General features: G+C 44.1%; 1 protein-coding gene across 1 annotated transcript in view; it reads right to left on the bottom strand.

Annotated features, from left to right (window-relative positions):
- PLCB2 (phospholipase C beta 2) overlaps positions 1-14,689 on the bottom strand; it is a 220,748-nt gene that overhangs the window by 57,754 nt on the left and 148,305 nt on the right. Inside the window, exon 12 of the mRNA XM_030215186.1 lies at positions 12,171-12,253. Coding sequence (XP_030071046.1) covers positions 12,171-12,253 — 83 coding nt within the window. The remainder of the gene's footprint in view (positions 1-12,170; positions 12,254-14,689) is intronic.

Genomic DNA, 14,689 nt, shown 5'->3' with positions numbered 1-14,689 from the left:
TTTTTTTTTCCAATATTTTATTGGCAATTTAGCAAATTACAATCATAACCAAATAACATCCAATATCAGTAACCCATTTTTGTTCATGGTCCCCCTCCCCCCCTCCCTTTCTCCGTCAGTGGTGTTGCTTCTGATTCTTGAGATTGTTCATATATTGACCAAATGTTCGTGAATACTTTCATAGTGCCTTTCCTCTTAGCAGTCAATTTCGACATCTGATACAGAAAGTCCACTCTGCGAGCTATCAGTTGTAGTGTTGGTGTTTCAGTTTGTTTCCAGGCTCGGGCTAAGGCTATCTTGGCCGCTACAAAGTATTGAGTAGCCAATCTATGTTGTCCACTGGGTATTGAGCTAGGCCGGAAATGGAGGAGGCAATGTTCTGCTTTCTTTGGGTATGGTTGAGGCAATACTGTATTTACCAACTTCACTACTGCCTCCCAAAACAATTCCACCTTCGGACATGTCCACCAAATATGGTAAAACGTGCCCTGAAGGCCACATCCCCGCCAACATTTTCCCGAGGTCCCCGGATATATCTTTTGCAATCTATCTGGGGTATAATACCACCAGTACAATAACTTATGGCCATTTTCATTGATAGATTGTGCTGGGGATGCCTTGAGCAGATATTTGTAATTGCTCATCCAAATTGTTCTAGGGTGTGTACATTGCAAAACGTTTTCCCATTTCTTATGATAAAAAATTTGAGGGTCTGTCCTGCCCAATAGTGCAAGATATATCCGGGAGATACTACCTCTGCCCCCTCCCTTACGCATTGCTAATTCAAGAGTTGTCTCTTCTAGATCTAATTCATCTTGTGCTCGTCTTTTAATAAAATTACGCAGACAACAGTAATAAACAAGATCTTTTTCCGATAGACCATACTCTTCTTGAAGTTCCTGGAAACTAATCATATTGCCCTCCGCCCATACCTGTCCCAGTGTGTATAAGCCTGCTTTTGCCCAGTTATCAAACACCTTTTCTGATCTCCCAAGTGGGAAACCCTCCGCCCATCGTATTGCTGTTTTTCGGTAATATTTCCTTTCCGGGAACATATGCTTTCTAATTTGTAACCACGTTTGGAGCGGGTGTTTTAGACTCATAGGTAATTCCTGCAATATAGATGTCAGATCTCTCCCTGATATCCACAATATGTCCTCTATCGTGTACCTACCTATCCATGCTCTCTCCCAATGCATCCATTTCTTTATTGTCCCTGGAGCCCAGTCAGCTAGTATTCTTAATTGTGCTGCTTGGTGATATAGATAAAAATTGGGTGTTCCCATACCACCTCGGTCTAGTGTTTGATACATCGTGGCTCTATTAACCCGTGGTGGCCTTTTCCTCCATATATATCGAAACATTTTCTTATTTAGTTGCGTGAAGAAGGAGGCAGGTATCGGTATGGGCAGTGCCAGAAATAAGTATAATAATTTGGGGAGCAACATCATCTTGATAGCATGTATACGCCCTTTCCAAGATATATTGAGGCCCTCCCATCTATCTAATTCCTGAAAAAGTTCAGCTATCTTTACTGGAAAATTAGCCTGAAATAGATCTTCTATCTTGGGTGTGATCTGTATTCCTAAGTATTTAATGGATTTTTGCGCCCAGGCAAATGGAAATGCTTCTCGCAGAGCCGGTATCTCTTCATTCGGTACTGTTATGTTTAATAAGGTAGATTTAGTTAAATTGGGTTTAAATCCCGACACTGCTCCATAATATGACACGTGATCTATTGCTTTTTGTACTGATATTGCAGGCTGCGCAAGAGTGAGTAGTATATCATCTGCAAAAAGTAGAAGCTTTTGCTCTTTTCGCCCTCGTACTATGCCCTTTACTTCCTCATCATTTCTCAATATACAAGCGAGCGGCTCTACCGTTAAAGCAAACAGAAGCGGGGAGAGGGCACACCCCTGCCTAGTTCCCCGCCGAAGCGGGAAGGCCGCAGTATATGATCCATTAATTTTTAATATTGCTTTCGGGTCTTTATATAAAAGTTGCAGCCATGTTAGATACCGCCCCTTTAATCCCACCTGTCGAAGCACCGCAAAGAGGTATGCCCAATCAACACGATCGAACGCTTTTTCTGCGTCAATGGATAGTAATACTGCTGGTACTTTTTCATCTTGGGTGTATTGGATAGTATGGATGAGGCTTCGAATGTTGTCAAACGTTTGTCGCCCTATAATAAATCCCGCCTGATCTTCGTGAATCAAGTTTGGGAGCTGTTTCTGTAGCCTATGTGCTAATATTTTCGTAAAGAGTTTATAATCCACGTTGAGCAAGGATATCGGGCGGTAGGAGCTACATTGTTGGGGGTCTTTGCCTGGTTTTAAGAGCAGTGTTATTGCTGCTAGTCTCCATGTTTGTGGTATCTCTTGAACCTCTTCCAGCTCATTAAATACCCTCTCTAATATTGGGATCAGGTGTTTTGCAAATGTTTTATAAAATTTTATAGTATACCCATCTGGGCCTGGTGCTTTCCCATGTGCACTATCTTTAATTGCCCATTTAATTTCCTCCGATGTTATGGGGGCCGATAGTGTTTCGCTCTCCACTCCCTGTAATTGGGGAATACCACTCTCTTTCAAGTATCGTTCCACGATTGCTGGCTCCAATGTGGACTCTTTCTCATATAGTGAGGTATAGTATTCTAGAAAGGTTCTCTGTATTTGATCTAATTGTGTGATGTATTCCCCGTTCGTATCTCGTATCCCCCCTATATGATTCCGCTGAACTTGTTTTTTAAGCTTATTGGCCAAAAGCCTACCCGCTTTCTCCCCAAACTCAAAATGTTCTTGCTGGGTCTGTTGTAGTTGCGCCGCTAGGCTTTCCATTTGGAGTTCGTTAAGTGCTAATCTCAACTGGTGTAACTTTTCTGCCTCATTAGTATCGTCTGGTTGTGCTTTGTGTTTCTGTTCTGCTTGCCTGAGTTCGTTCCTAACATTGTTTTCCTGGTCCATGCGAGTTTTCGATATATGGGCTCGTAGTGCTATTAGACGCCCTCTGATCACTGCCTTGAGACCTTCCCACAAGGTACTCACTCTGACCTCGCCTGTATCATTAAATTTAAGATATTCCATGATATATTGTTCTATCTCTAGTATATTTCTCTCATCATATAGTAAGGTATCGTCTAGTCGCCAATATCGTATGCCTACAAGGTGAGTTCCTAGGATAAGTGTCAGTATTACCGGGGCATGATCAGACCATGTGCGAGGTTCTATGCTAGCATCTTGTGTCTTTCTTGCTATATTTACATCTCCCAGCCAACCATCTATTCTAGAATATGTTTTATAGTTGGGGGAGTAATATGTGTAGTCCCTCTCATTACCATTTTTCTCTCGCCAAATGTCTATCAGTCCCCACCGGGCCATTAACTGTTTCAATAATTTCCTATCTGTTTTGGCATACACTGCAGACCCTGTAGAGTTATCTATATGGGGGTGCATGGTGACATTAAAGTCTCCACCCACTAATAAGTGGCCCTGCTGGTGTTGCTTCAGAACCCCTTCTATCTGCTCCCAGAAAGGGCCCTGCCCCTGATTAGGGGCGTACACATTAAGTATAGTATACGTGGTATTATATACAGAAACCACCATCAATAGATATCTCCCTTCTTTATCACTTACAGTTTTCAAAATCTGCCATGGACGAGACGTTGCCAGCGCTATCAGAACCCCTCGCTTTTTAGGCATAGCAGCACAAGAGGAGAACTTAATAACAGAGTATCGTCCATGTTTCACCAGTTTCTCATGCACTTTTTTCAAGTGAGTTTCTTGCAAAAGGACTATATCAGCCAGCAAGCGTACCATATCTTTAAACATTAACTTTCGCTTTGTAGGTGAATTAAGCCCTCTTACATTTAAAGTAACAATTTTCAATTCTTTATCAACCATACATATAACAACTTTTAGTTATAAAATTACCACTGACTTCCCTTTCCCAATCCCCTACCTGCCTCCCCCCTCCCCTCCTCCCCAAAGCCCATGTATGACATATCCTTCCCCTTGGGTATGACATGCCTAGGAGGTAAGTGAGTTCGATCCCAAAACATTACCAGCCTGGTATTGCTGTGCATTGTTCAATCACACGCCATTATAGCCCTCTTCATTGATGTCTATTTTGACTCATTGTTAATTCCTCTATTTGTAATCCATCAGCGTTGGTTGGGCCCTGTTTGACCTGATTGCTGCCTTCTCAGCCTTCCTCGTCCTTGCGAGACACGCTGCCATCGCGCTTTAGCGCTATTCTGTGGGATAGCCTTTGGGCAGTTTGAGTGCGTAGGTTCCGCCATTGCTCCTTGGCCCAGATGTTCTTGGGCTTCCTCCAGCGATGTTATTCTGCACTGTTTACCCGCTTTATAAAATAGCAGGGCAAATGGATGTTGCCATTTATATTTTATCCCTTCTGTTCGCAGTTGCGCTGTAAGTGGCTGTAGTTCTCGTCTGCGCTTGAGTGTAGTTGCCGAAATGTCTTGAAATATTTCCAGCGGATAGGTATTCCATGTGATCGGGCTATTTGCCCGTGCTTTATGCATAAGTTGATCTTTAACTTTATATTCAGCGAAGCAGGCAACTATGTCTTTAGGTACATTAGCCCGTTGTGGGCCTAGCGCTCGATGCGCCCTTTCAATTTTTATTTCCTCAGCGGTGACCACATGCTCCGAGGTAGACAGGAGTTGGGCTGCTATGTCCTTTACAACTTGTTCGCAATCATTATGCTCTGGTAGTTCAGGGAGCCCTCGTATCCTAATATTGGACCTTCGGCTCCGATTTTCTAAATCTTCCACTTTATCTGTTAAAAAGCGTAAGTTCGTGCGCTGTTCCTGCACAGTGGTCTCGATGGTATTTAGGGAGTCTGCATGCTCTTCCAGGCCAATTTCTACTTCATTAACTCTGTTCCCTAATTCCGTAATTTCTCCTCGGAGTTCTGCTCCAAGCTGGGCAAAATCCTTGCGTATCTCTTTCATTTCCGTTTTAATATCTTGGAACCAGGTTTTAAGCTGCTCCCATTTATCGGGCAGCAATTCATTATCTCCATCGTCCCCGCTTTCTTGCTGAGGCGATGATGCTCGAGACCGCATGGCGCTTTCGTTAGCGTTTGTGCTCGCGGCCTGTGCTGTTTCTTTGGCCTCCCGCTGATGGTAAGCAAAAGCGGCTAAATCAGCTGGTTTAGTTTTAGTGTTCGACATCTTTGGTATCACTCGCCTTTCGCCGCTCTAATCCGCCTCCAGGGCTATTTCAAAATCGCTAAATATAGCTAAAAGCTTCGTTTTTCCAGGCTGGGTGTCGGGAGCTCCGCTATTAGACCTCCATAACGGAGCGTGACGTCACTTTCTCCCCGATACCTACTTTTCTTTATAGAATATTAGCGTAACCAGCACTGTTCCCTCTAAGCTGAGCAGGAGTCCTCCACCTACAGTCTTGCCAGTGTGTGTGTGTGTGTGTGGGGGGGGGGGGGGGGTGCTGTTTCACTATCACATTTTCAATAGTGAGGTACAAGCAAGTTCTGCAGGACTCCAGGGAACCTGCCTGTCCATAGTGACTGAAAACACACCACCCCCTCCTGGTAGCAAAGTAGTCATTTAGAGGGAACAGTGGTAACCGGGTATATATGTGCATATGCAGTTAGCTGGGAGGACGCGTGTCAACCATAGAGCTTACCTAAATGCTCATGCCTAGATTCCAAAAATACACAAGTAATGTATAGTAGTCTATAAGTTACATATGCACTCCACTTATGCATATGCCCACTTGTAAACTACGAGTTATTAATCATATTCTACAGATATGATAGAGCAGAGAATGTAGCCGGATTTTTGGCATTTAAGTTTGTATGTGCACACATAAGTGTATATATGATGGTTTCTGTCATTCATGTGTGTGTGTTGGTCAAATAAATGTTAGCCCCTTCTTTACAGAATTACTTCCTTAGGGGCAATTCAAGAAAGGTCATCTACATTTAGGTGCCAAAATTGAGAGCACTAAGTGTGAATTCTGTTTGGTAGACAGGCCCCACCTGGTGAATCCCCAGGATGAACTATGTGGGGTGCCGCCATTTTGCAGATGACAGCACCCAGAGAAGATAGATAAAGCCAACAGGTGAGGGTTGTTCATAACCGATTCTCAAAACTTACCGCCAGCGTTAAGGCCAATTAGCGCCGGAATAGTGTGCGTATTAATCTGCACAGAATACTCAGAGGGCTTTAGCGCAAGAAACGTGTGTACCAGAGATGGCCGCAAATTGTATTTAAATGTAGTCAAATGGATGTTAATGAGGTCATTTACTGTACCCTCCCAATGCTCAGATAACTGCACACAAACAAACCCTGGTTTTACTGCTGGAAACCTACCGCCAGCTCGGAGGATTTCTTTTGATTTTCAGTTTAAAATCTGCCAGTTTTGATTCTTTTGGAAGCAGAAGCAAGCCCATCTTGTGTGAGGTACAGGATCAGGGGCTAGGCTTAGGGTCATAGAGTGGGTGGGTGGGTGGGTGGTGGGGGTGGTGGGGACCCTCTAGAATACCAGGGATGTTTTTGGAAATGGGTGAGGGGAAGAAGGGGACTACTAGACTACCAGAGAATTTGTGTGTGTAGGGAGGTGAAGGGGCCAGGGGAGGCCATCTGACCACCAGGGCATTTTTTTATATTAGGGGAAGGAGGGTTGGATTGGGATAGGAGGGGGGACATTAGACCACCAGAGATTTAATATCAGGGAGAAGGGGAGCCAAATCAGAAAGCAATCAATGTTATGGAGCCCACTAGGCTACCAGGGGGGATTTTTAAGCTGGGGATGGGGGTGGAGGGTTTTGGGTAAGGTTAGGTTGGGCAGAATGAGGGAGATTACTAGGGGCTGGGACAGGGTGGCCGGGTTGGAGGGAGAGAAGGAGGCCACTAGATATCTGCTCCTCTCAACCAATCCTTCTATGCTGCACTGGACCTTGTGAAAAGTTTCCCATGCACAATGTGTGTGAGAAACGTTTTTCTTTAGCATGGCTGTGGGATTCTTAATGATTGCATTAACATGCATTTCAATGCATTTAATGCGGTCTGCAGTAATGGTTTCCATGTGAGTAAACACCTGTGCTGAAACTATTTGAGCATTGCTTGACCAGTAATACCTGTGGTAAAACTGGGTTAAAGCTGTGCTAATGCTTTGTGCATTGGCCCTCAGATGTTCACCTAAGTCTACTGTCACCCTCAAATTAAATCATATCTGTCCCCTTCTGAATAGAGATTTAAGATCTCTCATTCTCCCTGCCAGATACACTTCTATCTCCAACCTGCCTATCCCCCTTCTGCAGAGGGATTGTAGATCTCCCAATTATCTTCCATTGTCTGCCCACATAGTTTGATACTGCTAGTTTCCGCATTTCATACCCATGATTTGCGCCCTTCCCTGTAGCTTGTATTCAAGAGGCTCAATGCACCTAATTATTTTACTACTACTACTTAACATTTCTAGAGCGCTACTAGGGTTACGCAGCGCTGTACAAATTAACAATAAGGACGGTCCCTGCTCGGAAGAGCTTACAATCTAAAGGACGAAATGTCAACTTGGGGTAGATAAGTTTTCTGAGAGGAGGTGTAGTGATTAGGTGCCGAAGGCGACATTGAAGAGGTGGGCTTTGAGCATTGATTTGAAGATGGGTAGGGAGGGGGCACGGCATATGGGCTCAGGGAGTTTGTTCCAGGCATGGGGTGAGGCGAGACAGAAGAGACGGAGCCTGGAGTTGGAGGTGGTGGAGAAGGGTACTGAAAGGAGGGATTTGCCTTGAGAGCGGAGGTTACGGGTAGGGACGTAAGGGGAGATGAGGGTAGAGAGGTACGGAGGGGCCGCAGATCGAGTGCATTTGTAGGTGAGTAAGAGAAGCTTGAACTGTATGCGGTATCTGATTGGGAGCCAGTGAAGTGACTTGAGGAGAGGGGTGATATGAGTATATCGGTTAAGGCGGAAGATAAGACGTGCGGCAGAGTTCTGGATGGACTGAAGGGGGAGTAGATGGCTACGTGGGAGGCCGGTCAGGAGTAGGTTGCAGTAGTCAAGGCGAGAGGTAATGAGAGAGTGGATGAGAGTTCGGGTGGTGTGCTCGGAGAGGAAAGGGCGAATTTTGCTGATGTTATAGAGGAAGAAGCGACAGGTCTTGGCTATCTGCTGGATTTGCGCAGAAAAGGAGAGGGAGGAGTCGAAGATAACACCGAGGTTGCGGGCAGATGAGACGGGGACGATGAGGGTGTTCTCAACTGAGATAGAGAGTGAAGGGAGAGGGGAAGTGGGTTTGGGTGGGAAGACAATAAGTTCAGTCTTAGACATATTCAGTTTCAGGTGGCGGTTGGACATCCAGGCAGCAATGTCGGATAAGCAGGCCGAGACTTTGGCCTGGGTATCCGCGGTGATTTCTGGTGTGGAGAGATAAAGCTGGGTGTCGTCGGCATAAAGATGATAGTGGAAACCAAGAGAAGAAATCAGGGAGCCTAAGGAAGAGGTGTAGATTGAAAAAAGAAGGGGCCCAAGGACAGATGCCTTCTGTGCAGAGATAAACTTCCAGTTTCTTTACTCCCTTTCTCTTCACTCTTATCCAAAAGGTCTCAGGTCTCCTAAATTACATCTTGGAGGTCTTAAGCAATTGAGTCCTCACTTCTCATTCACATGCATTGACGTGTCTACAGTAGCTTCCTTGCATTTGTGATCTCTAGTCCCCCTTCAATGGATGGCAGTGTGTTTTGAGATAAATATAGGTTTTGGATCTTGTTTTTCACTTGGGGTGGATGCTCAGAACTCCCATGCTAAAGCCAACAGCACACACCCTATACCGCTGGAACAGTGCAGAAAACTAGCTCGCCAATGTTCAAAGGAAATGGTATTCAAATTATATGCTCGCTGTAAGAGCGAAAGCAAGGGGGGGGGGGGGGGATGTGCTTGGTGTATATACAGAACAGTTTGTAAGTGGAGCTCTTGTGCGCATGTGCCAGGCAAACCTGAAGCTGAAGCACATGTCGGCGCCACTCTTGTGCTTCTATAAATATAAGCGTTTCAATTTTTTTCACTTGGAAGACTTATGTTTAAGCACAGAAAATGGGTGCCAATGTGTGCTTTCACTTTCAGGTTTTGTTGAGACTTGCTTTTTTATTTTTTGCAACAAGTGCTGTGCCTGATTTATTTATTTTAGGAACGGGTTTATTTAAATTCTAATTTTATATTGCTGAAAAAACTGTTGCTTTATTTTTTTTCTTATCTTAGTAGAGATGACTTAATTTAATTTTCTCTTTAAGGAGCTTCTTTGAGCCAGGATTTCTTTTTTACCACCATTTCAAAAAGAGAGGTGACCTAAATAATCTTTTTTTGGATTTAGTGGCAATCACATAGACATGGATAAAGTTACACCAGGCTATAATCTGTTCAGGAAAGACAGGGTAGGAAGAAAGGGAGAGGAGTGGCATTATATGTTAAAGATAATATTAAAGCCACCCTATTGCAGGACCTGCAGTATAAGGAAGAGGCAATGTGGGTCAGTCTGGAAAGAGGAAATGGCAAATGTATTTACACTGGTGTGATATACATGTTTCTTTCACAGACAGAAGGAGTGGACAGAGATGTATTTGAAGATATTAAAAATATAGCTGTGAAAGGGGAAGTACTACTAATAGAGGATTTTAATATGCCAGATGTTGATTGGGGGAAGTCATGGGGGAATCCACTGCTTGCCCTGGGATTGATAGCACGGAATGTTGCTAATATTTGGGTTTCTACAAAATTAATAGGGAACAACTACCACTCCTCAATAAGAAATTTGAAAAAAACAAAAGGAGTAGCAAAATTGAGCAACAGAAGGCTAAATAAGCAAAAAAACCCAACCAAACTTAATAAGGAAAAAACAGGAGGCATCATAAAGTAAATCAAATCAGCTATGTGATCTCCTATAGCACAAAGCTATTCCAGATCTGCAGCACTTCATATATGTTAATCACTTGCCTCCTATGCCGGATAAAACCTTTTCATTCTACTTTTATTTAATTTCTAATTTTTGAGTGTTTTTATGTGAATTTTCAGTAAAATAAACAGCAACCCCAGTACTTAACTGACAACACAATAGAACAGTGCTGAGGAAAAAACAAAGCTCCTGACGCCCACTATGAGGAGAGCATGGCGTTTCGGTTCTACAGAACCTGCTTCCGGGGTGATTTTGAATAGGTCACTGAGCACTTCCAAAATGTCTTTGAGGTCACCCGCAACCAGCCTCACCACTCTGACAGTTTCCCCAACTGCCAGAGTGGTGAGGCAGCTCAGCAACCTGTTCAAAATCACCCCAGAAGCATGATATGATATGATAGAGACATTTAAATACCTATGCGGAATAAATGTACAGGAGGCGAGTGTCTTTCAATTGAAAGGAAGGTTGGGAACAAGGGGAACAGCCTCCCAGTGGAAATGGTAGAGATGAAAACAGTATCTTAATTCAGGAGAGCTTGGCACAAGTACATAGATCTCTAAGGGAGTGATAGGGAGAGTAGATTGCAGGGATGGGAAAACTGGATAGGCCATATGGTCTTTATCTGCTTACATTTTTCTATGTTTTTATGTTTCTTTCTCAGTACCGGTGCTTACATGCTTGCATGGACTTTCTTCTGCTTCCAAAAGAAATGAAAACCATCAGATTTTAAACTGAAAATCAAAATAAATCCTCTCTTCAAAACCCCCAATGTCAGCAGTAAGAGCAGGGTTTGTTTGTGTGTTGTTCTCTAAGCATTGGGAGGGCACAACAAATGACCTCATTAATATTCATTTGACTACATTTAAATACAATTTACGGCTACCTCTGGGTCACACATTGTTTCCTGCGCTAAAGTCGTCTGAGCATTTTTCACAGATTAATATGCATGCTATTTCAGCGCTAACTGGACTTAACGCCATCAGTAGGTTTTAAAAATTGGCCCCTCAATCATGAAGAACCTTCACCTGTTGGCTATATCTATATCCTGTACCCTAGAGGTAGTACTTCACTTTACGCATCTTTAAGACATCTAGAGGCAGATGATCAAAAGCCCCGCGCTGTTCCAAACAGCGGGGCGCTATTAGACCTATGATCAGAGATAATGCATGCAAATTTAAGCAGCGCAATTATCTCTGATCATGGGGTAGAAGTGCGGGCGAATTGTGCCTGAGCATGCGCTCAGCACAATCCTCCCGCACTTGTTTGACAGGTCTGGGCTGTCAAAAGCCCAAACCTGTCAAACACAGGGGCTGAGGTCCATGGGACCCCCAGGCCCTGACTACCCCTGCCCCGAGCAACGGGGGCTGGAGGTCCGGCGGACTTCTGGTCCCCCCGACAATCCCCCCCCCCCCAGGTTCAGGGAGGGCTGGAGATCTGGTAGCCCCGCCCAGTGCATCCCAGGATGCACTGGGCGGGGCTGGGCGCCACCATTTTGTGGCGTCAACCCAAGGAAGAGGAGGGAGGCAGGCTACCTCCCTCCTCCAACTAAGCTAGGGGGGGCTGGAAGGGGGTTCTTTTTCACGCTGGACCACCTGGGATTCGGCAGACAATGCTGAGGGGGGGGGGGAGTTGGGGTGGGCTGGAGGTCCGCCAGACCTCCTCCCCCCCCCCCCCGCTGGGAGGGGGGGACCACCAGGGACCATTTTCTGGGGGTTTGGGGGGGCTGGAGACCCACTGGATCTCCAGCCTTCCCTGAACCTGGGGGGGGGGGGTCGTCAGGGGGGACTGGAGGTCCGCCGGACCTTCAGCCCCCTGTTGGCATTTCAGCCCCCTGTTGGCAGGTTTGCTTTGGGGGAGGGGGGAACGGGGGCCTGCCAGCATGCAACTGCATGCTGGACAAGGCTCACCATTCCTCCCCAATGATCTGCAAACCCAAACGCCAGCTCGGAGCTGGCGTAGGGTTTGCTGCAGCCAGCGACCCAAATTTTTGCGCGCTGCCGCTGATCATTGGCCATGAATGCGCTAAGCCTTGTTTAGCATGCATTTGCATGCTACTTGCGCAAAGAGCCCTCAAGCACGTTGTTTCACGCGCTCAAGGGCTCTAGCGCCGGCGTTTGCTTTTGATCATCTGCCCCTAGAGAGAGCAGGTGGTAACATCCTCCTAAGAGCAGATAATCAACTCTCTAACATCTGCTTTGGCTGCAAGACAGTCAACAAAGAAAAAAGATACTTACGAATCAACATGATTCTCAAAGGAAAGGATGACAGGGTAAGATGAGGTTTTAAAAGCACTTTCTGCGATGGCCTCAATCACGTCCTGCAAAAGTGACAGAGAATGGCATACAGTACCAAAATACAAACTACAACCTGTGTAATCACTCTGCATACCCCTTACATCAGGGCTTCCTAAACCTGGCCTGGGGACCACTTAGTCAGTCGGGTTTTCAAGCTGTCCATGTCAATATGTATGAAATCAATTTGTCTTTCCTGAGTCTCTAGTGCATGCAAGATGACCTCATGCACATTCATAGTGGATGTTCAGAAAACCCAATTGGATGTGGGTCCCCAGGTCAGGTTTGGGAAGTCCTGTCTTAAATGATTAACTCCCAGAGTATTTGTAAAATAAGATCTGATCCTGCAATTAAAGCATAAATCACTGTTTGAACAAGCTCCTTACAGTTAAATATCTGAGAATAATATTTAGCTCTCATGCCACCACTCTCACCATGGAAAAGGCAGTGATAATAAATCAACTGCACACACTGTAACTTAGGACTAGGAGGCATGCGATGAAGCTACAATGTAGTAAATTTAAAACGAATCGGAGAAAATTTTTCTTCACTCAACGTGTAATCAAACTCTGGAATTCGTTGCCAGAGAATGTGGTAAAGGCGGTTAGCTTAGCGGAGTTTTAAAAAGGTTTGGAAGGCTTCCTAAAGGAAAAGTCCATAGACTGTTATTAAATGGACTTGGGGAAAATCCACTATTTCTGGGATAAGCAGTATAAAATGTTTTGTACATTTTTGGGATCTTGCCGGGTATTTGTGACCTGGATTGGCCACAGGATGCTGGGCTTGATGGACCTTTGGTCTTTCCCAGTATGGCAATACTTATGTACTTATGATCAGTTTCTTATCTCTTGCTTAACTATACGAAGAACTTGCCTGAGTTTAGCTAACCATCTAATTATCCCAACTGACTCTGTACCATGCATCTTGTTCCCATCATATATCTGCTCTTGGTCCCTCAGCCATATTATAGAAAATATTTAGCATTATATCTGTTAGTGAATGTTCTAATGCATGTTTATAAGGTGTATCATTAGTATTATGCTAACATTGTATTATATCTCTGGTATTTCAATTCCAGTGCTGTTAAATGTGTATATTTTCACGGTAGTTCTATTATTAGGTTTCAATTTACTGTTTTCAAGTTTACTTCATTTATTGTATTTATGTTTATACTTGTTCATTTTACTATTGTTATGCTGTTAACAAAAATATAAGTTTTATGTTTAACTACCTGCTGCATACCTCCTTGGGGGAATCTCTTCATAAAGGCAGTTAATAAATCCCAATAAATAAATAAAATAAATAAATAAACTAAAATAGCTTTTTTTTTTTCCTTTGGCTCTTTATTTATATTAAAGAAGATTCTTATATCCCATCATTGATTAACCCTATACCACAGAATTCTGACAGGTTGCATACATCAGTGCAACACGAAAATAAATGTACCTCAGAATATTCACCCCTGCAGAATCTACTACCAATTTCTGAACATTAATTTTCATGAATATGCCTAGTTTATAAATGTTGATCCTTGAATAAATCTTCTTGAAACACAGTAAAGCATCTCTAGCACCTCAACTGCCCATGAAATAACAACCCTGTCTGATGAAAGCTCACCTCAGTTCTACTTGGGAATTGGAGAATAGAATAATTTTGCCAGTAAAAAAGGAGCTGATTAAACCAAGGAGGTCATTTACTAATGGTTAGTGCGGGGATAGGTAACTCTGGTACTCAAGTGCCACAGGTAGGTCAGGTTTTCAGGATATCCATAAAGAATATGCATGAAATACATTTAAATGCACAGCCCTCATTGTATGGAACATTTATTTGGAGTTTGCTCACACCTTTTTCAGTAATTGTTCAAGGTGAATTACATTCGGGTACACTAGGCATTTCTTTGTCCCTGGAGAGCTCACAACTCAGTTTTGTACCTAAGGCCATGGAGGGTTAAGTGACTTGCCCAATCTCATAAGAAAGGAAAAGAAAGAGGATGTGATTTGATATACCGTCTTTCTGTGGTTACAATCAAAGCAGTTTGCTTATTATATATTGGTATTTTGTACTTGGGCAATGGAGGGTTAAATGTCTTGCCCAATATCACAAGAAGTGGCAGTGGGATTTGAACCAAGAATCCCTGGATGTTGAGCTCAGTGCTCTTACCACTAGACTATTCCTCTATTTATGCAGTCATTATGCCAACACTAAAAGGCTTATTTTCGAAAGAGAAGGGCGCCCATCTTTCGACACAAATCGCAAGATGGGCGTCCTTCTCCCAGGGTCGCCCAAATCGGCATAATCAAAAGCCGATTTTGGGTGTCCTCAACTTTTTTCCGTCGAAGGGACAACCAAAGTTCACGGGGGCGTGTCGGAAGCATAGCGAAGGCGGGACTGGGGCGTGCTTAACACATGGGCGTCCTCGGTCGATAATGGAAAAAAGAAGGGCATCCCTGACGAACACTTGG

This window comes from Microcaecilia unicolor, chromosome 9 (genome assembly GCF_901765095.1).
Source record: "Microcaecilia unicolor chromosome 9, aMicUni1.1, whole genome shotgun sequence".
Taxonomy (NCBI): domain Eukaryota; kingdom Metazoa; phylum Chordata; class Amphibia; order Gymnophiona; family Siphonopidae; genus Microcaecilia; species Microcaecilia unicolor.
The sequence above is the reverse complement of the archived record's forward strand: the minus strand, read 5'-3'. Positions and strand labels throughout refer to the sequence as shown.